Here is a 26,823-nt window from a genome sequence, read left to right as displayed (position 1 = left end):
TGAATAGAAACAATTTTATGAGGTCAGTATAGACAAAGCTGGTGATGAAAACTGCCATGTAGTAACTAGAAATGCTGGAACTGGAGACTCTAGTTAGTTGATTTCATTCATTCCTCACGTGTTCACCAGGCACTCTTTGCTTTGCCAAGCACTGTGTTAGACCCTAGGAATAGATGCTGCCTATATTCAAAGAGTTCGAGACAGGAAAATAAGGAAACAAACAAATATCAGTTCCTTTCTCCAACTTACTTTCCTTTTCTCCTTAGCTCCAAGAAGTTACAATATAATTAGAGAGACAGAAAAGAAAATACTTACAATAAAATATGTTGGGTGATAAATCAGAGGTGCATGCAAGGAACCGAGATAGAAGAAAATAACTCTGCCTAGCCAGAGAAAGCTCTACGAAGGAGGAGACACGTGAGCTTCATAAGGGGTATCATAATCTTCTTGATAAAACAAAGGAGGAAGAGTTTAATAAAGATAGGAGAAGCAAACTATACACAGCAGATTCCAGTTCAGAGTAGAATAATTATAACTTAATCTGATTTAGAAAGCTTCCCACCATTAGTGTTTTAAATCCTTGCAAAAATTATATATTTTATGTCTTTAACAGTTAAGATCAACTTACAGAGATCCAATTAGAGAATAGTATTCAATGAGAAGAACTTTAAACATAGTACAGTCTTTGAAACAGGTGATTCCCAAGTTACAGAGAAAAATATGGCATCTGACTTGAGTCACTTGAAAATAACTTGAATTTCAAATAAGATTGAATCCAACTATTTCTATGTCAGAAATAATGTTTTTCTTAACGAATTCCAAATAATTTTTTGCAGGTCTTAATTTTTAAGAGTGTTCTCTTATTTCTAACAGATTATCTCAATCCTTCAAAATAGATCTATTTAAAGAATCAAATATTTTTATATTCTTCTTCCAAGTCCCATTTACCCCACCTCAGCCTATCAAATGTAGCCAGCCTGGTTCTTCTAGTTGGATAACTATAAGCACAAATATTATATCTGCAATGGAAAACACAATGGCACTGACTCAATTAATTCACTTTATATATCTATGCACTTTTTTTTTTTTTTTACAAATTTCTAAGCCATTTTTACAAATCTCTAAGTAGTACGTTACTACTAAAGGAATAATCACACTTTTCAAGAGAGGTTTTATGGTAGATTTTACTTGAATAAGCAAAGAATCAAAATGTAAGAACTAACTTTTGGCTTCCTGATCTATGTATCAAACCCACTGCAAAAGATATTCAAGCCATTCTAAGTACTTTGGGGGAACCAACCAGGAAATACCCACTGTAAGCTGTTTCAAATATTAATATGAAGAATATCAATCTTGTGCCCTTTCTTTAGTACATGTTACTATTAGAACCTACAATCTTCAGTGGAATAAGTTTGCTTGGATCACTGTTTACTCTTTCTCACTGATGAATATTTGACCATATTAATAATTCAGATTTCACACAGAGCAAAAAGAGACATGTTTATCCCAAACAAGAACTACAGATAAGATACCACATCTTTAAATACATAGAATACATGACATTTATCTATAGCTGTAAAGGAAAAAATAGGAGAAAAATAAAAGAATCCCTAGGAAAATAAAAGGAAATTTTCCTTACCGGTATAAATGCATGTTGCATAGCTTGTTCACATTGTTTTAAGGAAGCAATAGTATCCCACAGAAGCTGATAATTTTCAGCCCGGGAAGCACTTTGCCGTTGCATGGCGAAAGCTAGTAACACTCAAACTGAGCTCAAAGAACCCAGTTGAAGGAGGAAAAAAAACCCCTGCAGATCTGTTACATAAACTTCTTAATTAGATCTGCTACACAAACTGCTATCTTAAGACTTTAAAAAAAATGTTAATCAGAACATTTCTTTTGGGGGATAACTGGGCATGACTTGAACAGAGACAGATGTTTTCATTGGGAAGGATTTTCGTTCCCACACTTGTGAAAAGCAATCCCATCAGTGTTCCCCTGTCTTTACATGGGTCTGGCGAAACTGCACATACCATAAGTGTGTGGGGGGAAAGAAGTAGGAGGGAGAGAGATGTAAAAAAAATATTTCCACCAGAAGATTTGGGTGGCAGGCCATGGAGGTAGAATTTGAGCAGCTTGTGAAAAGTAGAATTGAAGGGAGTGGGTTACATATGCACATATATGTACATAGGCGGGTGTGTACACTTGTCTGCTCTGTGTGAAACACATGCCTTCTCACAGTGTCATTTAATATGTCCAACTCTCCTCTCAGTTTAGTTATGATCTAGATGTGATATGTTTTCCATCTACAGAGTATTACTGTCTTTATTAACTACAGAGTTATTTATCTGGGATTATTTCTAAAGACTAGCCAGAAAGTTCGTGAGCATAAAATGCAGTCAATTATTTATCTTAAAATTTAAGAGTAATTAGAATGTCTTTCTGTTGTCTTATATATTAGGTAAGAGTCATATTTATTTCTTTTTCTAGGTAGAATTTACATAAATAATGCCAGGAGAATTGAACCTTCACATATTCTTGGGACCCGAGAGTGGGCTACACATAATTGGAACGTGTTAATCCCAGAGAAATTGCTTGCACACTTTAACAAAAAAGGTATAAGCACTAAATAAAATCTGAACAACAGAATATAGCAACATCTTCTGAGTGTTCCTTAACTTAAGCCTACAAGGTAAGGGTCCACTAACCTCCCCCCTCCCCCCTGCCCCACAGACTCTGTGGGATCGTTGAGGCAGGCGGTAATGCACCTTGTAAGGTACCGAGCACTTTGAAGTTCCGAAGGAATCTATGCTCTCAGGGCTAGTTACACAGCCAACAATGGGGATATTTATTCAAGTATTTCTAGAGGTAAGGGGTAAACTGAGGGCAACACACAGCATAATGAATAAATTGTGCTTTTAATTGACCTAGAAAATCCAAGGAGTGTAAAACAAGGTACAAATTGTAGGAAACAGTGTGATAACATAAATGAAGGATTTTTGCTGTATTATTTTTAGAAGAGCTTCATGATTTGGGTTACCTAGTTTTTCTGCATTTGTACCCTGGTGATGGTGGATTACTTCATACTAATGACCTGGTGGTGTGAAAGTCTCAAAGGCAAAGTTTTCCCCTTATCTCAATTACTTTTCAATTTGGAATTGAAGGAATTGCAAGTAGAATTGATCTTTCAAAATTTCTACCTGGGCTAATTTGTAAGGAGATTGTTCTTCCTTAATATTTCATGAATACACACCATAAGGTTATTGCCATTAGACAGTTTATTTTTAATATCAATTCAACCAACCTTCTCTTTTTCTCATTCATGGTGTTCTGTTCAACTCACACCCACAGACCCTCCTCTGCCTTCATTCCTGCCCTTATACTCTTCCATCTGCCCCAACCACATGCTTCTTCCTCATGCACTGTCAACCAGCCAGCCCACAACTCCCAGAAAATACTTCTTTACTAGATGTTCTGTATTCCTTATCAAACAACAGGAAAATAAAAGTTGTTTTCTAAGGTATCCTCCAAAATTCTAATCTATTCTTTCTGAATTCCTTGAGCAAATGTTCATCATTATTCCAGACCCCAACCTCTAGGTCTTCTGTCATACCTTCGACTACTTCTATCTCTTGTTCATCAGATCCCTTCTGCTTTTCATTTAAGCAGCATCTTTTAAAAGATCCTTCTTTCCTTACTCTTTGACAAAAGGATAGAGAATCCACAGTCTCTGCAGGTAGAACCTCTACATTAAAAATGCCCTTGGAGTCATGCATTCATTCATTTATTTATTGATCCAACAAGCATATCAAGCATCTCCCATGTGCTATACTTTTTCATTGTATTACGGGCAAATGGATATCAGATGTTGATTTTGTCTTTAAGGAACTTAGAGTTTAATTGAAGGGATGATACATGGGCACAAATAACAAAAAGACAAGTTAAAAAAGGATAAGTGCCATAAAAGAGGTAGTATAAACTATTCACAAAACAATGAAAAAGAAAAATTACATTAACTGGGAAAATTAGGGCAGCTTCCAGAAGATTTAGCACTTAGCTAGAGCTTGAAGTTAGGGTAAAATTTGGACATGCAGAGATAGATAGGGGACATTCCTGAGTAAGAAATGGTAGAACAAAGGCACAGAGTGAGAAAGATCATTACTAGTGTTTTGGAAAGAACATGACACCAAGAAAGCTTAATACTCAGGATTGTTACTGGAGCCAAGTAACAATTATTGAATAAAATTATTATTCTTGAATAAAAAGTCAGTAGCTCCCTATCCCTAATGCTAATCAATTTTAGCTTTAACTAATTCTTAGAGCATCAGTGTGCATAAATTCAGGGAAACTGAACCTCATGAGATAGTAAATTTCATATATTTATTCCTCACTCTTTAAAATAGGAACATTGATATACTTCTAGAGGCTTTAGGTGGCTCAGTCATTTAGGTCATATTGCTTAATTAATTATTTAGTTTTTATTAGGTACATATAGCGTGTTTTGCACTCATGCCCCATCACTTTTATAAGTTCTAAAGTCTATTACCTTTGGTATTCAAATGGAGTCCACCATGAGTCTTATCTGATCTAATATTTGACATAATTCAATTTTGCTCAGTTTAACAAACATTTATTGAGCTCTACTATGTGCTAAGCACTGTGCTAGAAATACAGAGTACAAAGATAAATATTATATAATTTCAATTCTCTACTTCTTTTCAAGAACCACTCAGTGTGCATTTGCCTCTGCCCGCAAAGTAGAATGTTGTACATATTTTTTTTCCTGTTAGCACAATGTCTGATATGTAATGGCTACCATTTTTCTGTTAAACCCTTAGTCACTAGGCCATATGTCCATCATATCTAAATATACTGCCATGCTCTAAATTAGATTACAGGCCTCAGAATGTCTAAAAGTACTTTTTATATGGTTAGTACTATCGCCATGCTCAAAAGGTCTACATTTGAATGCTTTCTGCTGGTGACTGGTTTAAATATAACTTCACAAAATAAAAATGGAGTAACAGGGCTTAGATTTACATTCCTATCTGAAAAAAAAAAAAAACTGAACAAAATATATGAAACAATGAGTTTCAAAAATGGACATCAGAGAACAAAAAGTAGTGAACTCTAAGAGACAGGAAACAAGTCTTATGATTGCCCCATTTACAACCTTGAATGTCTAGGCTACATTGCAGGAGAGTGGATCCAGTTGAAACCCAGTGGACTTGCAGAATTGAGGATATAAAATTGGTTTTCCAGAGAAACCAAAGCAACAAGGAGAAATAGAGAAATTCATAATTATAGTTGGTGATTTTATTATCCTACTCTGAATAATTGATAGAATACGCAGGCAAAATCTATAAGGATATAGAAAACCTTTACAAAAACATCCATCGATTTAGGCTAATATACCTTTAAAAAATATTTCACCCTACAACAGCATTCTTTTCAAGTGCTCAGGAACAATTACCAAGGTAGAACATATTCTGAGCCATAAGTCAAATTTTAATAAATTTAAAAAGATTCAGGTCAAAGAAAACATATTCTCTGATCATAGTAAAATTAAGTTAGAAATCAACAATATAACAATTTCTGAAAATTCCCAAAATATTTTACAACTAAATGACACACTTTTAAATAACCCATTGGTCAAAGAAGAAATCAAAAGTAAGTTAGGATGCATTTTGAACTGAATGAAATAAAACCACAACATAGCAACATTTGTTAGATGTCTTTAAAGCAGTAGTTAAGGGAACATACATATCACTAAACACCTATATTTGAAAAGAAAGAAGGTCTCAAATTAATGATCTCAGCTTGCACCTTATTAAAATAAAAAAATATAGCAAATTAAAATCAAACAAAGCAGAAAAGTTAAAAGATTAGAAGGGAAAATAGAGAAAATAAATAAAACTAACAGCTAGTTTTTTTGAGAATATCAATAAAATTGATAACCCTCTAGCAAGACTAGTGAGGAAAGAGAGAAGAAATAAATTATCAAAATCAGAAATAAGAGAGGTTGCGTCACTACGGATTCTACAGCCATTAAAGGGCTAATAAGGAAATCTTAAAAAAAACTTTATGCCAATAAATTTGACACCTTATATGGAACAGACAAATTCTTTGAGAGATATAAACTACCAAAGGTCATTCAAGAAAAATAAGTACCCTAAATAGCCATACCATATATCTATTAAAGATATGGAATTTTTAATTAAAAACCTAACCACCAGGAAACTCCAGGCCCAGATGGCTTCTGATGAATTTTATTTAAGGAAAAAAAAAATAATTCTATACAAATTCTTTCAGAGAGCTGAAGAGGAAAAAATACTTTACAACTTGTTTTTTGAGGACAGCATTACCCTGGTACCAAACCAGATGAAGATATTACAAGAAAAGCAAATATTCACATGCCCTCATTAGTATATATGAAAAAAGTTCTAAACAAATTTTAGCAAATTGAATCCACCAATACATAAAGGGGGTAATGCATCATAATCAAGTAGGTTTAACCTCTGAAAACGACTTAATATAATTCATCATATTACAAACATTTAAAGAAAATAACCAACCAACCAACCAACCATATGGTCAATAGGCACAGAGAAAACATTTTGTAAAATCCAGTATCAATTCCTGGATAAGAAAAAAAAAAATCTCAGGACAAGATAAGGATGTCCCTTTTCACCACTTCTGTTCAGCATTGTCTAGAAGGTTCTAGACAGTTAACAAGTCAAGAAAAAGACATAAATATTGGAAAGGAAAAAATAAAAGTATCTTTCTTTATATTTGACATAACTGTCTACGTAGAAAATCTCATAGGATCTAAAGTAAACTTTAGAATTTATAAATGAGTTCAGCAAGGCTGCAGAATATAAGATCAGTATACAAGGACCAACTGTATTTCTCTTTACTAGCAATAAATAAATGGAAGGTGAAACAAAGATAATACTATTTACCATAGGGTAAAAAATATAAAATACTTAGGGATAAATTTATAAAACATTTGTAAGCCATGTGCACTGCAAACCACAAACCTTTCCTCAGTGAAATTAAAGACATATAAATGGAGAGATATGAAGTTCTTGGGTAATAAGACTCACTATTTTTAAGATGTCATACACTGAAAATTAATTTATAGGTTCAGTGCAATGCATACCCAGTCAAAACCCCAACAAGGTTATTTGTTTGTTTGCTTATTTGTTTGTTTTAGAGAAACTGACAAGCCAATTCTAAAATCATATGGAAATTCAAAGAATTTAGAGTAGCCAAAACAACTTTGAAAAGGAAAAATAAAATTGGAGAAAAAAATACTACCTGTTTTCTAGACTTATTATAAAGCTAAGGTAATCAAAACAGTGTGGCACTGGTGTAAAGATAAATAAATAGGTCAATGGAACAGAATAGAGACTCCAGGAATCAACCCACACATCGATAGCCAACTGATTTTCAACAAAGGTGCAAGGGCAGTTCAATAAAGAAAAGGTAATCTTTTCAACAAATGATGTTGAAACAATTAGATATCCATATGCAAAGTAACAAACTTTGATGTATACCTCTTACTACATATAAACTCAAAATAGATTATAGACCTACATGTAAAGCCTAAATAAAACTTCTAAAAGAAAACATAGAAAATCTTTGTGATCTAAAGGTTAGATACAACACCAAAAGCACAACCATAAGAGAAAAAAGTTGAAAAATTGGACATCAACAAATGGGAAATTTTGTTTCTTGAAATACTGTTAAGAGAATGAAAAGACAAGTCATAGAATGAAAGCAAAACTTATAAACTATGTATTTAACATAGGAGTTGTTTCTAAAGTATATAAAGAACTCTCAAAACTCAGTAATAAAACAATCCAATTAAAAATGAGCAAAACATTTGAACAGACACCATCAATGAAGATATATATGTATCAAACAAGCATGTGAAAGAGTATCAACATTGTGATTTATTAGAGAAATAAAAATTAAAATACTCACACTAATTATTAGAATGAATGATATTAAAAAAGACTGACCATATCAAGAGTTGGTAAAGATGTGGAAGACTGGACTTCTCATACACTGCTGGTAGGAATATAAATGCTACTTTCCCTTTGGAAACAGTTCAGTGGGTTCTTGAAAAGTTAAACATGCACCTACCATGATTTAACCATTCTACTCCTAGATATTTATCCAAGAGAAATGAAAGCATATGTTTATTCGAAGACTTATATGCAAATATTTATAGCAGCTTTATTTGTAATAGCGAAAAACTGGAAACCACAGGTGAGTGGATAAGTGAATTGTGATATATCCAAACAATGGAATACCATTCAGCACTAAAAAGGAATGACCTACTGATACACATAACACATGGATGAATCTAAAAATAATTATGCTGAATGAAAGAAGAGAAGTAATATACAAATATATTTGGTCCATATAATAATATGGACCAAATAATAATATGGTCCCATTTATATAAAATTATAGAAAATGCAGGCTAACCTATAGGGATAGAAAGGAGAAACTGGGAACGGGGAGGTACAGTGGGCAGGGGGAGGGAGTTGGATGAAGAGATTACAAAGAGGCATGAAGAAACTTTTGAGGGTGAAGGATATGTTCATTATCGTGAATGGATGGTTTCATATGTCAAAACATCAATTTGTACATCTTAAATATGTGCAGTTCATGGAATATCAATAGACTTCACTGAAGCCATTTTTTAAATTTCCTTAAAAAGTTCCTAGAAAAACCATCAGAAAGTCTCAATCTCCTGGACTTTATCCAAAGTGACAATTTCTGCTATCATTTACTGTTATAATCTTGTAGTTCGATCCATCTGCCCGAGGTGGAGAGGGGGTTAGAAAGCACTGACCTTCCCGCAGAAAGGGAAGCAAAGAATATAAAAAAGTTTAACCAGAGGAAAGGGCTGAGGTTTCATATCCAGGGGCCTTACTCTTAGTTATGATTCTTGCCCTAATTAGCAGTAAGATCTTGGTTCAGTCATTTCGCTTTGACAAGCTTCAATTACTCATCTACAAAATACAGAAGTTAGACTCAACCAACTCTCAAGTGTCTTTCAGAGCTATAATTCAGTGATCTATGGATAGATTTTAATCCTCAATAATCCTATTTTTCTCTCAACTAAGCATTTACAACTATGGCCTTAAATTTAGCAAAAATATCCCATGTAATTTTGAATTGTACATTATCATGCATGCTGATAATCTCTCTAGTAAGACAGTAAACTCTTGAGGTTAGGCTCCTCCATCTTAAAATTTCTAGTTTCCTCACAATATTTCATGTTCAGAGCCTACATCATTGTAATAGTGACATTGTAATTGGTATTAAAATTATAAAGATAGAAATCTACCATTGTACTTCTTAAAAAACTACTTTCCCATGCAGCACCCATCTTATTCCCATGAAAGTATTATTCTCAATTTACAGATAAATAGGCCCACAGAGGCTAATGTAACTTGCTTCACCATGTACCAGCCATGTGACCTTGGACAAGTTCCTTGGTTTCTCCTTTGTTCCTGTTGCGCATCTATAAAATAGAGATTATAACAGTACTTATCTCATAGGACTGTTGAGGATTAAATTAGTTAATATTTGTAAAACTTTAGAGTGGAGCCTAGCATACAGTTATCACTGTTATTCTTTGTGAAATTAACTTTAACTTACCTATTTAATAAGTAAGAATTAAATAGTAAGCAAGTAATAAAGAAAGAAGACCTAAGATAAATTCATATTTTTTGGCTCTTTGTTCAACACACGTTTGACCAGTGATCAGTAAATACTTAGGTACTTGCAGATTCACCTTTCCTGACAACCACACCCCAGTCTAAGTGTGTATCCTCCTAATGTTCTTTCTCCCTGAACCCTGTTTCTTTCCTTCATGGTTCCTATCTTAATTTGGAATATATTGATTTATTTACTTTTAATCTCTAGTCTCCCCAATTAAACTGTAGGGTCAGAAAAGAGAAGCCAGTGTACAGTCAGCGCCAGCACAGAGCCTGGAACATCACAGACTCTTTCAGGGTTCACTTGATATCATTTTTATTAATAGGGCCTAAAATAGATAAAAGCATATTAAAACTTCAAAAACATATGTTAGTATATTTACCCAAATCTTCTGTATTTCCAAAGATCTCTGGTGAGTTTGGCCATGGCTCTTATCAAAAGCTCATATCTGACCCATTTTCTCCTATTTAAGAAGAGTGACACTTCTTTTTTTGATGGGGTAAGACTCACACGACTTTACCAAAATAAAAGAGAGCATGAACTTTTACTGTATGCAATAGTGTTCCAGAGGGCATGATATGACCTGTGGGATACCAAACTTCATACAATAGAGAAGTGTGCTATATATTTGATCAATCAGTCAGTATATTTCATATGTGCTTAAGAGATGCAAGTCATTGTGGTAAAGTGCTATTCCATACACTCTGCAGTCTTTGGAATCATAAGCCCAGTTCCATAAGGGAGAGAAAGAGAAGCTGACTGAAGCAGGCAGGACAACAGGTCTTCTTTGAACGTAGTTCTACCGAATGCTAGGTCACAGCATGGAAACCTCAGGCCAGAGTTAAAGCTAGGGCCAACCCGGGATAGAACTACGGGGCAGATCAGATCAGTCTTCCTCATCTTTGCCCACTTCAAGAGACCTCAGCCCTTCTCCTCTGGACTCTCCTGACAGAAGGAAAGCTACACAAACTCATTTACAGGACGGTATTAAGAATTTACTGTCTAACCAACAAGGACCTACTGTATAGCACAGGGAACTCTGCTCAATATTATGTAACAACATAAATAGGAAAAGAATTTGAAAAAGAATAGATACATGTGTATGTATAACTGAGTTACTTTGCTGTACGCCTGAAACTAACACAACATTGTTTTTCACTTATACTCCAATATAAAATAAAAGGTTAAAAAAAGAAAAGAATTTTCTGTCTCCCCTCCACCCACTTGCTTTCTTGACTCCTTCTGTAAGGTCAATCTTATTCATCTTTTTACCCCAGGCCCTAGCACATTACCTAGCATATAACGAAGAGCAAAGGTTTGTTAAATAAATGGATGGATGTTAAAAGCATTGTACTTGATGCTTATAATAACAGGAATTCCTTATATTTGTAAAGCATGTTTCGAAAGACAAAGCACCTTTCACAGCTAGGAATTCTCTTTCCTTTTACTTTTTACCCTCTCTCTTTCTACTCACTTAAATATTAGTATGCCAGTGGATACCTCATTTATATTCTTGGCCCAGATTTCTTTCCTGAATTGGATATCCTGCTGCCTGCTGGTCATCTCCACTCAAATATCTCACAGACATCTCAGACTGAACGCCTTCAAACTCTGAGCTCTTATCCTCCTTCCTCCCCCTCAAATCTGCTTCTCTTTCATTTCCTCATCCGGTAAATCCCAGCTTCTTTCACTCAGTTGCTCAAGACAGATGCACGGGAACCCACAATATCCACTTCATCATGACCCTCCCGGCCCTGCATGGCCTTACCCCTTGGTCTTTCACCAATGTCATCTTCTGCTACGTCCCCCCACTCTTTTCCCCAGCTCCACAGGCCTGCTCCTGGTACTTAGGCTATGATGAAGTGCATTCTCATGTCAGTGCTAGTTACCCTGCCTCAAATTTTCTCCCACCTCTTCTCCAGAATTATCTCCCACTTATCCTTCAAATCTCAGTTCTACTGTGCATTGTAGGAGGCTTAGCAGTATCCCTCTCCTATACCCACTAGATGCCAGTAGCACTCCCCTCCCCCAGTTGTGACAACCAAATATGTCTCCAAACATTGCCAAATGTCCCCTGGGGGTTCAAAATCATACCCAGTTAAGAACCTCTGCCCTAGACCTTGATCAGGATATTCCATCATAGATTTTCATAGAACATAGTTTATAAATCTTTTTTGTGACTTCCAGATTATTGTTGGACTACCCTATTATGGATAGAGAAGAGCTCTTTTGTTTATCATTTTACACCTGTACGTACAGTGTCTAGCAATGACATAGGTGTTTAATGAATGTATGTTGAATAAATGAATGAATTTGATTATTGCAAAAACCTTATGGTGTATGTATAGCCAGAATTAACACAGCCACTTTAAATTGAGGTAACAGATACACTGAATGGTTAAATGACAGGCATGCAAATCACACTATCAATAAATGGCTGATACGGGACTTGAACTTAGGTTTTACCACTCTCAGTTCTTATCAGCATAGATCAGTTTACTACCATTACCATTTTTTAACCTTCTCAGATTACTTAACCTCTCTCCCTTCCAAGTTCTCCACTGCATTTTGTCCTTGCAGTATGTGCACTAGTAATACAGACCTAGCACTGTCTCAAAGGCTGAAATGCTCAGGGTCTCACAGTGGTTTCCAGTGATGCCTCACTATGATGCTTTTAGAAAATCACGGCATATTAAATAGAAGAGGGAGGTGGTTAGGGCTTCTCGTGTTGTAATAGGAATGCAAGAGGGGAAAAAAAATCAATAACTCTCTGGAATGAATTTGCTTTTATGGTACTCTTAGCCTTGTGGTTCACTCTAGTAAACAGCCTAGAGAAAAATAATCACATGACAGGTTAAGATACTCTGATCATAATGAAGGCATTGCCGAATTAACTAGAACGTGAAAGAACTTGTAAGTACACCTGATTGAAATCTCTTATTTCCATGTGGCTTAAGCATACCCAAGCAGAAAAATCTCAATTGGAAATAGAAAGTCTTTTAAATTGCACTTTCAACATGCCTAATACACTTCTATTTTCCAAGGTTTTGAAAAGCAGGATTTATACAGCACAGTTACTCAATTTTTTTTCCAAACTTTTTTAATAGCCTAAGTGCTTTGATAGCCAATATGGAAGTAGCTAAGGGAGGGCAGGGTACACTGTTGAGAGGTATACCTGACACAGAGGTGCCCTTCAGCCATGCAGAGGAACTGTGTTGGTGGGCTTTGTGGTGGTAGAATCTCCTTACTGGTAGCAAAGGGCTTCTCCTCTGCAAGCAATGCCTATTCTTTCCCATCTCATCGAAGAGGCAGAGAGGATAGTTAAGAGTATAAGATCTGGAGTCAGATTTCCTGGGCTAGAATCCTAGTTAGACTGCTTTTTAACTAACTGCATGACCTTGATCAGGTTACTCTACATGCTGGACCTCGGTTTTCTCTTCTGTAAAATGGGTTTGAGAATGGTATTTATGCCATGTGGTTGTTGTGAAGATTAAATGAGTCGGCTTATGTGACTAACATAAAATAAGCACCCAATAAATAATCATTAGCTATTAACTTTCTTCTTTACCTAAACATATTTTTATTTCTGTGTAATGCTAAGCTCTGTCCATATGTCAGATATTTATCATTTCACTAGTTCATAAGCACTTCAAGAACCTGATCTCCATTACATTTTCTTCATCATATAAGTATTTCATTTGATTCTTAAAACAATCCCATGAGGCTGGGATGGTTGTATCCATTTTACAGACAGGAAACTGAGACCCAGACTGATGTACCTATGATTATGCAATTAGATAGTGGCAGGGCCAGGACTAAAGCATTGGTCTTCTTAGGAATATTCTTTTGCTCTGTTAACACCAAAGAATTTTTTTACAGATTCACTTCTTGTCTCAACTCTTTTAAGATATCAAAATGGCCCTAAAGTAAAGCTCCCTGGAAATTTGTCCTCTCATTTCCTTGCTCTAATTGATACATCTCCACTGGGTAGCAACATGTTTTAGTCTGTTTGCATAAGTGTCTCTCTGTCTCAGCCTCTCTCTCCTTCCCTACCTCTCCCACTCCTCCTCTTTTTTCTCTTTCTTTCTCCCTTATCTCCACCTCTCTCCTGTCTTCCCCCTCATCTCTCTTTCTCTCCCGCTCCCTCTCCCACACACACGCACACACACACACACACTCAGAAATATCTTATTGGTCTATTTCACATGGAAGGAGAGGGTAGTATTAATAATGACTTTGAGGTTTCCAACTTATGTGATGAGACAACTGGGGTCAGGTGAGAGCCAATAAGAGGTAAGCCTGGATTACTAGGGCAGGCAAGGGGCAAGGATTAGATGAAAAAGCAAAGGAATAGAGTTTGGATTAAAAAAAAATAGTATGAAGAGGGAGACCGTCCTTGATTCTAGTAAAGCTTATAGGCAGGGAACAACAGCAATTAATAAAAAATCTTGCTGGGGGACAATAAATGGGTCTGTGTCTGCTGCATTAATTATTTACTGAGTAAATTTGGGAAAATTAGTTAACCTTGCCAAGCCTCAGTTTTCCCCCTTGTAAATTGGGAATAATAATAATGAACAATAATGTTATCAATCTCCTGGGATTATTGTGAGGATTGAATGAATTACTTATACTTAACACTTCTTAGAATAAGTAATAATAAATAAATGTTGGGTGTCATCAACATTATTATCATTATTATTAATATCATGAATGCTATCAGGAAGGAGAAGGTACAGGCTTCCAGGGTAAGGATTATAAATATCTGTTTGATACTTTAGGCAATAAAAATCTATAAGGAGAGAATATTTTTTATTGAAAGAATATTTATAGCTATTTGTCAGGAGACTAGAGAGGTAAGTACTGCAGATGCAGGGAGTTCAGGTAGGATTTATTTACAAGAACCAGGTGATTTTGGGCTAGAACAAGAGATCAATCTAAGTCTCAGAGTCATGAAAAGCATTTATTCTCAGCGCTCATGAGGTTCAGGCCTATTCATCCCAAAATGAAGTTGTATATGGAATGTTAACACATCAATGGCAAAACCCCCAATTAAATGAACTAAATCATTTGAAGTTATACTGTGAAGTCAAGACAGTAACAGGTAAACTATTCCAAAGTTGAAAGTCCAGCACCATCATCACAAATAATGGGTTTCACCAAAATAAGCCTTGCAAATTTGATTTCACTGAACTATGTTGATGTGATCAAAGGTCAGTCAGCATAGGGATTGCAAACATTTCGAGTGGGGTGAAGCTTTTGTGATATTCAGTTTTACAAGCACTGAGACTTAAATATTACTCCTGTGCAGAAATACAATGTTTTGTTGTCTTCAGGATTCTTTTTAAATCAGCAGTCTTTCCCCATAAAAAAGTCAAAAAGCAAGGCCCTTAATCATGTCGTATGCTTTTTGATGTCCTTTTACTCAGCAATAATTTCATTTAAAAAACATTTCAATGAACATTAATTGAACAGAAACTGTCAACTTTCCTTTCATAATGAAAGGAAAACTGCTGTGATGAAGAGTTTCTAATCATTATATCTAATTAAAAAGTTAATCCTTAGGTTTCTCATTTTTAAGTCCTTTCAAATGTAACAAAAGAATTGCTCTTTCAAAAATAGGAGACAAAAGCACAGCCATTAGGTAACACTACTTCTATGGTAAAGTCACAGAACTGGAATTAAAGAATATTGGCCCAAGCTATTGTGATGGAATTAGGAAAATTACAAGAATCAACCAAACCTTGGCCTTTATTGACCTATGTTTCTTAATACAGAAAAATCCCATATTGTACCATCAGTGGGGGATTGAAAAAGAAACTGTGATTTAAGTCTTCTGTACAATGGAGAGAGAAAAATGGGCTCTGCATCCCAGCTCATGGGGAATGTGATGTGATTCACTATCTTAATATGAATAAAAGTAATCTTTCGAGGTCCAGAGCTAGGAGCAAATTATCATTCTAAATAAGTGAGCCTTTACTCTAAGGTCCAGATTCACAGGCAATCTTTTACTATTACCCTCCAACTTTCCGGAGCCCAGTGGAGAAGCAAGGAGAGAATCCTAGATAATTATGGGAGATGATCCATCCACACATGACTGTCTCACTTGCATGATGAGTAAAAGGATGGGAATGGTTCGGAAAGCCTAAATGCAAACTGCAGGATTATGAGCAGATTGCATTAACCATTTCTACTTCCAGTTTATATGTTTTAAGTATTTTAGGGTGCTACGTGGTGATCAAAGAAAGAAAGTCTGTTTCAAAGTGCCATTTGCTGGATGGTCAACAGGCAATGGTAAACAGATCCATAATTTAGCAATGCATTTTATAAGGGGACTTCCCTGCTTTTCATTAACAAGGATCAGCGAGATCACTCTTGGCAACTAAGTTTACTCATTCTGATAATATGCAATGCAGCCTCTAACCTATTACAAAACAGTCCTCACTAAAAGCTGAGTATCTGCAGCTCTGAAATAAGCAAATACTATTAAATGTCAACTCAATTATGGCCTTCACTGAGGAAAGGGAACAATCTTCCTAATGGATCTTACTCTTCCTTCCTGAGTTCTTTCTAGATTTTTGCCTCTCAGGGAAAGGAGGGTTAGAAGATTGAGCAAATATCTTTTTGCAGAACATTTTTTCATATAGGAAACTTTTAGATTTTATCAATGTCCTTCCTTCTGCCTTCAGTGTAGTTGTTTTTCGAGAGGTAAATATTGTGTACTGAAAAGGAGTGAGAAACATAAAGCCCTTGCTCTGTTCCTGACGAGGTGTGTATGACCAAAACTAAGCCTTTTGACTTTTCTGAGCCCTTATTTTCTCGACTGTAAAACAGAAATAATAATCCTTGTTATACCAGGGATCTTAGGGGCTCAAATAAAAAAATACGGAAAAGCTTTGGAAACATAGGGAATATTATTTTTCTCTGTGAGGGAAAGAAAAAGGGATTTAGCATTTATTGAACATCCACCAAATACCAGGTACAACACTAAGCTCCTTCTGTACTAGGGCTTTTAATAAAGTAACCCCATGATATAGGCATCACGCCCATTCAACAGGCAAATAAAGGAAGTGGTAGAGAGATTGAGTAACAGAGCTAGGGTTGCAGAGCTTGTTATTTGTAAAGACAGAATTCAGTTCAATTCTGTCTCTCTCTAAAGACAGTGCTCAGCTTCCAGAAAGTGAGAATTATGCTTTTGGTAACACAGTGTAAAAATGCAAGAATTGAGAGTGAGTCAGCAAAAGCTTGAATTCTAACGCTGCCACTCAGTCAGTGTTGCCATGGGTAAGTTGCTTAAATTCTCTCTGAAGTTTTGTTGTCTCATCTGAAAATGGGGAAGACTAGTGACTAACCCACACAGTTGTTGTGAAGATTTCTAGAAAAAAATGCATATATAGCACTTAGCAGGATACTCGTCACAGGGTTAGCATTCAATACACATCAGTTATTATTGTTCTATCATTTAAGAAAAATTTGTTAGCAACCAGCTCAGTAAATGATCCAGGAAAATCTCATAATTCCTTATAATTTACTCCGAGTATTTTGAAGGTGAGGTAGATTTTATCACATACAACTAAACATTGACTAAAATGGTTGGAGGTCAGCTGGGTGAGCTCAGATATATCAGATTAAAGACATAAATCCAATAAGATATATGGGGAAAAGATAAAGATAATACAGAATGAATGAGGTCAGGAAAAAAGAAGGAATATTGCCAAATAAGACTAAATGGGCAACGCATAAATCTTAAAATTAAATATGTTGACTGACAGCTTAACCTATAGTCTACCTGGGCTACCCATTCATATGTTGTGTGACTTACATTATACCTTCTCAATGATATGAGACATAAGGTCTCCTCAATGAAAACATTAAAAAGTCAATATTAAAATGCTAACTTCTAAATATATACTCCCCCTTATCTATTTAAAAACTTATTTTAAAAGGCTAAAAAAACACGAGTGTGAGATTTTGTCCTTATGTTATGACTTTTATATCTGTTTAATTTATATTCTGAAAAACAATCTCAGTTTACAGATGACCCAAGGATCAGGGAGGTATAAGGGTTCATCTAAGAACAACAGGCCAACTTGGGTTTGAATATCGGCTCCACTGATAGTTAGGCAAAGTTCTATGAACCTCTCCCTTCATCTGAAAGATGACAGTAATATCTTCAGTTTCTCAGAGTTCTTGTGTAGATTAGGCGAGTTAATAGGAACAACTTTCCATCCCAGCTAGCACCTAGTAAGCAGTCATCGAAGTAAGTAATTTTCACTTAGTTTCCTTTTACGTATTTTAGAAAACATCTCTATTTAGTAAGCGCCCACAAGGTTCTAAACTCACTCTTAGGTATTGGTGAAGCATAACACAGCTCCTGACCTTCAGGATTTCACAGACCAGCTAATCATTTCACTAAACTGACATCACATACTAGAATGGAGTGAACATGGAGTGTAATGGAAAACAACATAGTTAAGTTGGTTAGGAGTCTAGGGGAGATGGGGAATAAGCAGACCAGGAAAAGCTACAGACAAAAACAAATATCGTTGAGGCTGGATGGGCAGGGGTAGCCAGAATTCCACAGAAAGACAGGGGAATAAAGGATTTTCCAGGCTCAGAGTAATGGTTTCAAGTAGAAAGACTTTCCCAGTGTAATGCTCTGGATCTCCTTCTCCATCCCCACAAGGAGAAGGAAGTTTTATGCTGGCTAAGTTTGTAAAAAGGAACTGGGGATGCTCAGCTCACTTATTCCTCTTGGGAACCGGCCAAGCTGCCTGAGCCTTGCATTCTCTTTCGCTATAAGATAAGCTTAGCAAGGCAGACTGTGGCTCTGCAGTTGGCAGTTTGGGGTATGGGGGTAAATCAAGTTCAGAGGATTTTGGTAAACCCATTTTACTGCCTGCCATAGCCATTTCCTCCAACCTAGCTTTTAGCAATAATAAATTTGATTTAAAAAAAAATCTCTACCAGAATCTGGCACCTCTGTCTTATCTGGTTTTAATCTTAAAATTTTTAAAAGGTGTTAATTACTAAGCCTCCTCAAACTTGATAGAGAATGAAATTTGGAAACAAGAGAGTGCATAGTGTATTCAAAATGTGACACTATATTTTTTCAGGAGAGTAATGTACTTAGGAAGGAAAATGGAGGAGAAATTGGTTTTAAGGTTTAAAGTTGGTCAGTCAGTGGGTTATGGGGCTTCTCTGTCACTTTAAGGAATTTGGACTGTATCCCACGTGCAGTGTGGCGCCACTGAAGGATTTTAAGCAGAATGACAAGACATTTTGTGGGAGGAGGGGGTATTAGAAATATTCTGACAACTTGAAATGGATGGGTTTTGTGGTGCATTGGAGGCAAAAGGCCAGTTTAAAGACTGTTCCAATACTCCTGGTAAGATCCTTGTGAGTAGATCTAGTCCTTGCTTCACTATTGATTTCTAAATTCCCTTATAATCTAAGAAATATAAGACAGAAGGCCAACATACCTTCCTTTGAAATCACAACTTTAAAACATCATAAAGGCCCAGGGCCGGGGGCTGGGGGGAAGCGGTGCACAATGAGAGTTCCAATAAGAGGGATACGCTAAAGCTCAGCTGTTGCTGAGATGAAGAGATGATTATGTGACCAATCTAGAACTCATCAGAAATAATCACACCTAATTTAAAAAGCATTGTCTAAGAGACAAGCCAAATTTTACCAGTCATGCAATAGTTAGATGTTCTGCAGAAAAAAAAGATACAATCCTCCTGTAAAATACCAGCTTCTCCCTCCCTCCCTGTACCAACATCATCACCATTAGAAAAAGAATATGCACATAATAGCACCTATATAACAGACTAGGACATAAAGGGTTCAAGAAAGATACCACATGACATGATTCATCTAATGATGTAATCCTGTAACCAGATAGGAGGCAAGTTCTAGTGGATAGAGAGCAGCCCTGAAAAATCACAGCTGCCTGCCTAACTCTGGTCCAGGTTCATCTTGCTAAACAAGCACTCTGTTTTTAATTTATTGAGTAGTACGTGTTTATATCTTAAAGTTATTATGCATAAGTAAAAGTGGGTAACTTGAGCTAGCTTTTTGAAGAACATCTCTTGTTCTCTACTGTAGAAATAAGAGATGAAACTTAGGAATGCAATATCCTATTTCTTTATTCAGCAATTATTTATGAAGGACTTATTGAATGTCATCTATTGTGTGGGATAAGGGACAGATCCGTCCCCCATTCTGCTGGAGAGAACAACTGCACCAGACACACTGGACCCTGAGCTTGGGAGTGAGAGTTATCCTTAAATCATCTTCAATTGTCTTCCAAATTTCAAAGGAGGCTAAAAAGTTTTCCTCATTCCAGAATTTGACATCTTTACTCCCATTAAAAAATTATGAAGTCTTAAGAAGTTAAAAAAAAATTAAACAGAGCTTCCAGAATATCTGTAAGTAAATTATTTTAAAAACTACATTGTTCCTACTTCATTCTCAAACCTATTCAATTTGCGGAGATCCATAATCATTATATTTTCAGCTGTGTAGTGACCTAAATAAGTTTAGTTCTCTGACAACTTCATGCTTATCAGCCTCTCATAAGTCAAGTCAACATCAACAAATGCAGGCTTACATATGAACCTGTAGAGAACAATGAAAGGAGTGGCCCTTTGGGGTCAGACCTGAGTTCCAACCATAAATCTGGTCCTTGTTAGAGGTATGAACTAGGGCAAGTTACTTTGCTTCTAAAAGTCCATTTGTTCATCTATAAAATGGGGATGAGATGACTTATCTTCCTGCATTATTTTGAAGGTTAAATTAAATTAAGATAATGGTATATAAGAAAAGCTTCACAAACGGTAGCTATTATCATAATTTATTATAATTATGTCATTCCCGTGAAGCACATGGCAACATTGAATGCCAGGGCTATCAATGGAATTAGAGATCTAGGGTCACACTGTTTTCTTTCTAATTCTGGCTGACTGTGCTAATTTTTACTGTCTTCTTTCCTGAGGGGCCTGATGTGGCCTCACCATCCTTCTTAGCACCATGGTCCATATCGCCATCATGAATCAATCTGAGTTGACACAGTCAAATGTATAAATCATGGTTTTTGTTTTTGTTTTTATTTTTAACTATTCTAACTTCCTCCAGTTGAGAGGTAGACCCTAACATTCTGAACCTTGGCTAGGGTGATTCAAAGAGTCCAGAGTAGCCCAGCTACAAGTACCCAGGTTTCCTGATCTCCAGTTCTGTATTTTTCCACTGCAGCACACTCACTCACTCACTCTCCTCTGAGTTATGAAATTCAAGCCTGAGTCCAAATTGGAAGAAACAGATCACTTAACATAGCCTGTCACTATGTGATTTCTGCTGAGGTATGAATTAAACCTCGGCCCTTGCAATATACAGTTACAGACTGATATGAAACAAGGAACTGTTTAGCAGACTATTCATGCACTCTGTCAAGGCCAGTGCTATCATGGGGTCGACAATACAGTAATTTTAGTGATGGGATAATGGACCTTCTGACAGGCTGCTGCCATGATAGCTACAGGCAGCTCATAATAGGAGGACACTTTCAGATACTATAAAATATGATTTATCAATTTCTACATCAATTTAGTCAATTGGTCTGGAATATATGAAGGGACTATCTGTTCCCACTGGCTGAAGTTTATTCCCAAAAATACAACTCATTCATTACTGTCTTGAAATAAAACTGAAGCTTAAAGAAAGAGTAACTCTTAGAAAAATGTTTGTTTTCCAAAAACACTCTTGAAATTTAATCAGCAAAATAACGAGCATCAACTCTTAAAATAAAAGATTCAGAATGAACAAGGGACACATACCTATGGCATCATTTTGTTACTTGAAGTTTAATGGCAGGAAACTGAGAGAGGATTCCATTTTAAATGGTCTCAATTTCCTATATCAATTCTCCTTCATATTTGGGGCAATTTCTAATAAACCCAATAAATGGTGTTCCAGGGATATACTCATGATTTCATAGCTCAACTGAAAAGTAAGAAATAAAAGGGGGCAAGGAGACCATAGGCTTCAACCATATACTCTAAGAAATTAAAATAGGTTTCTTTAGGGTCAAATGATTACTTTATGTCCTCCTTGGTATCCCATTCAAACTCTCTTTACCTGGTGACTTTCCTAGGTAAATGATATTCATCATCCAACATATTAAATTATATTAAATTTCAAATATCTCTCTCATGAAAGTATTAGAGAGAGGGGTCAAGGCCAGAGCTGAATAGGAAGAGGAGGGTCAACATCAGGTATTTGGTGAGCCATGATCTACTGCCTTGTGGTCAATATCTGGGGACTTTACTAAGATACCCTTCCAATTTCCAACTTAAACATGAGGTAAATTATGATCTCCCTAATAAGATCAAAACTCAGCCACACAAGGTAACCTTAAAGGAATGAAAGAACATCCAGGCCAGCAGAACTGATGACTACATTACCCTCTCTAAAGAAAAAACTGTATCAACCAGAAGTTTGGGATGAGGTTTGGGGTCAAGAAGGAAAGCAAATTAAAAGGGAAATCAGATAGTCAAGCTTTGTCCATCAATCTAGGACCTTACTGGTGGGAAGGAATCTGGACATCTGAGTTAAAATAATTAACAAATTTTGAAGATGGTTTGACCCCCAAAGAAAGAAGTCCAATACCTGGAAGTTACCCTTGACTTCTTATCTGCCTCATTTTGTTATATTCTGGCTCAAATAAACCCACGCTAGTTAATCCATCTTCTTGCTCTATATCCAAAATATATCCTCAATTCATACAGTGGATCTCCACAACCACTGCTGCTCAGTCAAGTCATCATAATCTCTCCCTTGAAGGTACTGCTGTATAGCATTCTAACTAGTTTCCCCTCCTTCCATAGCTCATCTCACTATGTACATTAGATCATGTCATGTGCTTATTTAAAATAACCCAATGGCTTCTTGTTGAACTTTGAATAAAATTCAGACTCACTTCCACAGTCTCCAAAGTCTACATGACCTGGCCTTACCTCACTCTCCAACCTCCATTCCTGTCCTTCTTCCCCATATTCTCTTTTTCCACACTAGGCTTCTTCTGTTGCAGGAATGTATCAAAGTTGTTCCTACCCTAGGGTCCTTGAACATGCTGTTATTTTATTTGTGACATCACCTGAAGATTGTCCCCTTTCCACCTTCATCTTTTAAATATCAATTCAAGTGTCTCCTCCTTACTAAGGCTTTCTCTTACTTTACTGTCTTATCCAAAGAAGTCCCACTTCCACCAGCCTATCCGCCATATCACATTGCTCTGGTTTATTTATTTTTTTATAGTATGTCACCATCTGAAGTAGTCTTATTTGTTTGTTAATTTTATGTATTTCTCAATATAAGCTCCAAATCTTGCCAACTGTATTTATTGCTGTATTTTCAACTTTCTAGAATAGGTCTGAACATCAACAGATGATCAATATATCTTTGTGAATGAATAAACAGATGAATTTTATGAACATGGGTGTTTCAATTCATCTAACAATTATATTTTTCACTGAAATAAATGATTTTGTCATAATGTGATGTCATGTATATTTTAGCCAATCTGAGTCAGCTTCTTAGTCCCAATTCCCTCTGGATACTTATCAGAATGGCTATCTGGGATTTAAGAGAGACGAAAATAGGATGGAGGGACCTGATCACAGTATTACCTAAAGAAGCACCCCGCCAGCATGCTTTGCCTAACACAACTCTATTTCCTCTTTACCAATTTTTAAAGATACCACTCTTTCAATCATTCAAAAAATATGTCAGGCCCTATCCTAGCAGGAAAGATGCAGAAATAAATAAGGCATGGATTGTGTTCTCCCAAAGCTTCCAATATGGTAAATGAAGCAGAAATGTGAGCAATCACAATGCTAAGTGAAAAGTAGGAGCACAGAGAAAGAGAAGCTTAAAGAAGATAACATTTGAGATGATCCTTGAATGGTGAATGAAATTTTACCAAACACAGAAACAGGGAGGGTCATTATAGACAGAGTGAGACATAGAAAAGATTTGGCAGGAGACTGCGTGGTGGCTTCAGGGAATCAGGGAATAGTGAATGGTGGGGTGTGACCAGAATACAATAGGAGTGGCTGGAGATAGGGTTGGTAATGCAGGTTGGGGCCAAATTGAAGACAACTTCTAATGCTTTGCTAGGGAAACAAGTTTTATTTTGTAAACTAGTGTTTGGCTAACTATGTTTTGTGAGATACTGGTAAACATGAATCCGTGAAAAAGAGATTTCATCATCACACACATTTAAGAAATGCTCTGCACACTCTACTTGCCTTTAGGAGATATAAAACCCCAAAGGCTTTGAAAAATCCTATAATAAAAAATAACTGCTTAACATGTTATCCAATATAAACCACCCATTAACATTTCCAGACATACTAGCCTTCTCCAGAAGTTAGAGTACATTTAAAGTGAAGCACTACATTTAAGTGATCTGGAGTTGTTAAATTATTTAAATCAATGAATGTTACGAATGGAACTGAGTGTAGAGATAAATTTGGCAACAAAAACACTTAGAATGGATGGAAGGAATCTGGGAGGCCACTGATGCTTGCAGATATCTTATGTGAATGATAATGCACATCTATACTCAAGCACCGAGAGTGTGAATGTAAAATGGGAAAATATTTGAGACACTCTAAGATAGAATTCTATATCAACCAGTCATCAATTAATTAGTGATCGCCCTGGGTGTAGAAAGGTGATGAAGCTAACGATGACTTCCTGATACTCTAACATGGTAAACTGAGTGAATTGTAAAACAGGTTTGAGAGCAGTGTGGGGTAGGAAAGAAGAAGAGTAATGAAAAATGGGCTGAAGCTTCTGCACAAAAAGGGATGAGGATCATAATGTCAACTGTTACCTGTTTTTGACTCAATTCTTGGAAAAATAATAACTAAGCCTACAAGGAACTTCCAATTATGCTAGGCTCTTTCATAAACTCAAGAGTTTCTGTCCTTAGTCTACTTACAATCCTCAACCTATTTTTCTGTCACCTTTCCATTCAGTCCTTTGAAAATGATGTTCTCTCTTATACTAGAAAACAGCTGCCCTCACATTACTGATATGTTGGCTTCACATTTTTTTTTTTTTTTTTTTTAGAATGGCCAGAAGGTGCTTAGTTTTGATAAGGGAGTCCATAGAGTTGTTGCATATGGAAGTTTAATTCTAAATATTGGTATCAGCAATGTAATAATGGTGTGGTTTTAAAGGATACAATTTCATACAATCATTCTAAGATATCATGGTTGACTTTCAGGGGCAGACTGCCTGCATTTTAAGACATGTGGATCGAACTCAACCTTGAATATGTCTATATACAAATTTCATGAAATTCTTAACCATATATAAACATACTATAAAACAGGCAGGAAATTTCCAGAATATTTCCCTTCCCCATCTGATCAGTTAGATCACTCTTCCTCTTCAACATCTCTTCCTGTCAATTTAATGACCATACTGCACTCCTCAGCAAATTCTCTGTTTACACAGTCAGATGGTCTGTCTACTTCTATCTGTTGTACTAATTACCTTTTCATCTGTCATTCAATTCAATCTTGCTCACCTACAGCAACGTGAAAAAAAGAGTTCTTTTTTTTTCAGCTCTTTTCCTTCTCGAGAACAGACACAAGGAAGAGTTACAGTGACGGGAGAAAAAGGGGCGTAAATCACTCATGAAGATGATTAAGAACTACCTTGCTATATTTAGGGTAGGTGGAAATTTCTCTTACCAGGACTTTTATTAATTTTATTTTATTTTTGGCTGCATTGGGTCGTCATCGCTGTGCACAGGCTTTCTCTAGTTGCCGTGAGTGAGGGTACTCTTCATTGTGGTGCATGGGCTTCTCATGACGGTGGCTTCTCTTGCTGCGGAGCATGGGCTCTAGGCATGCAGACTTCAGTAGTTGTGGCACATGGGCTCAGTAGTTGTGGCTCGCGGGCTCTAGAGCACAGGGTCAGTAGTTGTGGCGCACGGGCTTAGCTGCTCTGCGGTATGTGGGATCTTCCCGGACCAGGGATCGAACCTGTGTCCCCTGCACTGGCAGGTGGATTCTTAACCACTGCGCCACCAGGGAAGTCCCTTATCAGAACTTTTAAACAGAAACTACTCACCTATTTGTATATATATCCTTCCTTCCTTCTTTCTTTCCTTCCTTCCATCCATCCTATCATCCATCCAGTCAACAAATTAAGCATGTATTAAATTACCAACTGGGTATTATCATTATGCTAGGTGTTATAGAAGATGCCATAATAGTGTCCAAAATTGGCTGCAATCACACAAAAAGTATTCATCTTCATTAACTAATAAAAACAAATTTAAAAAGCAACAGCATGCAATTTTTAGCTTACCAAATTTATAAATGATTTTTATAAAGAAAGAACCATCAAGAGTACAGGAGGAAAGACATATTCACACACTCCTGGAATGGGAGGACTATAAATGTGTAAAGTCCTTTTAGAAGCAATTTGGCAATTAACTCTAAGCTCTATGGGGCAGGAATCAATCTCTTTTGTTTTCCATTATGTCCCCATTGATTAACACAGTGTTTTGGCATCTGGGAACTGTTCAATAATTAATTGTTGAATAAAAATCGACTGAACAACAACGTTATAAGCCTAAAAAAATTTACACCCTTCACTCACTGATTCCTTTCCTGAAAATATATCCTAATGAGAAAACTGATCAGAGGTTAATGTACACCAAAACTTACTTCAGTATTGTTTATATTAATTATTTAACCTAAATGTCCAACGATATGAGTTTTTGTAGAAACAGTAATATTTGGCAGTCATTAAAATTATGTCAAAAAGAAAAATATTTTACTAACAGAAAAATGTTCATAATTAATGTTAATGTAAAAGAAGCAATACAGTTTTATATTCTTAACTTCCCACTAGCAGACACATATAACCAATACTTTATATTTAGGTACATCTGTGAGCTCATGTTAATATAATATATTACATTTTTTTTCTGAAGATACATATGCAGAGACAATTGAAGAAACTAAAAAGGTATCAAAATACTAACTGTGGTTACCTCTA

The 26,823-nt window shown here is 36.1% G+C and overlaps 1 protein-coding gene across 8 annotated transcripts in view; it reads right to left on the bottom strand.

Moving 5' to 3' along the window:
* Nucleotides 1–26,823, bottom strand: part of DLG2 (discs large MAGUK scaffold protein 2) — an 802,852-nt gene that overhangs the window by 764,887 nt on the left and 11,142 nt on the right. For 3 of the 8 annotated variants that reach the window (XM_061202780.1, XM_061202782.1, XM_061202783.1), the window contains exon 1: nt 1,640–1,744. The exons of the other annotated variants lie outside the window; for them this stretch is intronic. In XM_061202780.1, coding sequence (XP_061058763.1) covers nt 1,640–1,744 — 105 coding nt within the window. Of the gene's footprint in view, nt 1–1,639; nt 1,745–26,823 lie in introns of those variants that run through there. 8 annotated transcript variants of the gene reach the window in all.

Source organism: Eubalaena glacialis, chromosome 10 (genome assembly GCF_028564815.1).
Source record: "Eubalaena glacialis isolate mEubGla1 chromosome 10, mEubGla1.1.hap2.+ XY, whole genome shotgun sequence".
Lineage (NCBI taxonomy): Eukaryota > Metazoa > Chordata > Mammalia > Artiodactyla > Balaenidae > Eubalaena > Eubalaena glacialis.
The sequence above is the reverse complement of the archived record's forward strand: the minus strand, read 5'-3'. Positions and strand labels throughout refer to the sequence as shown.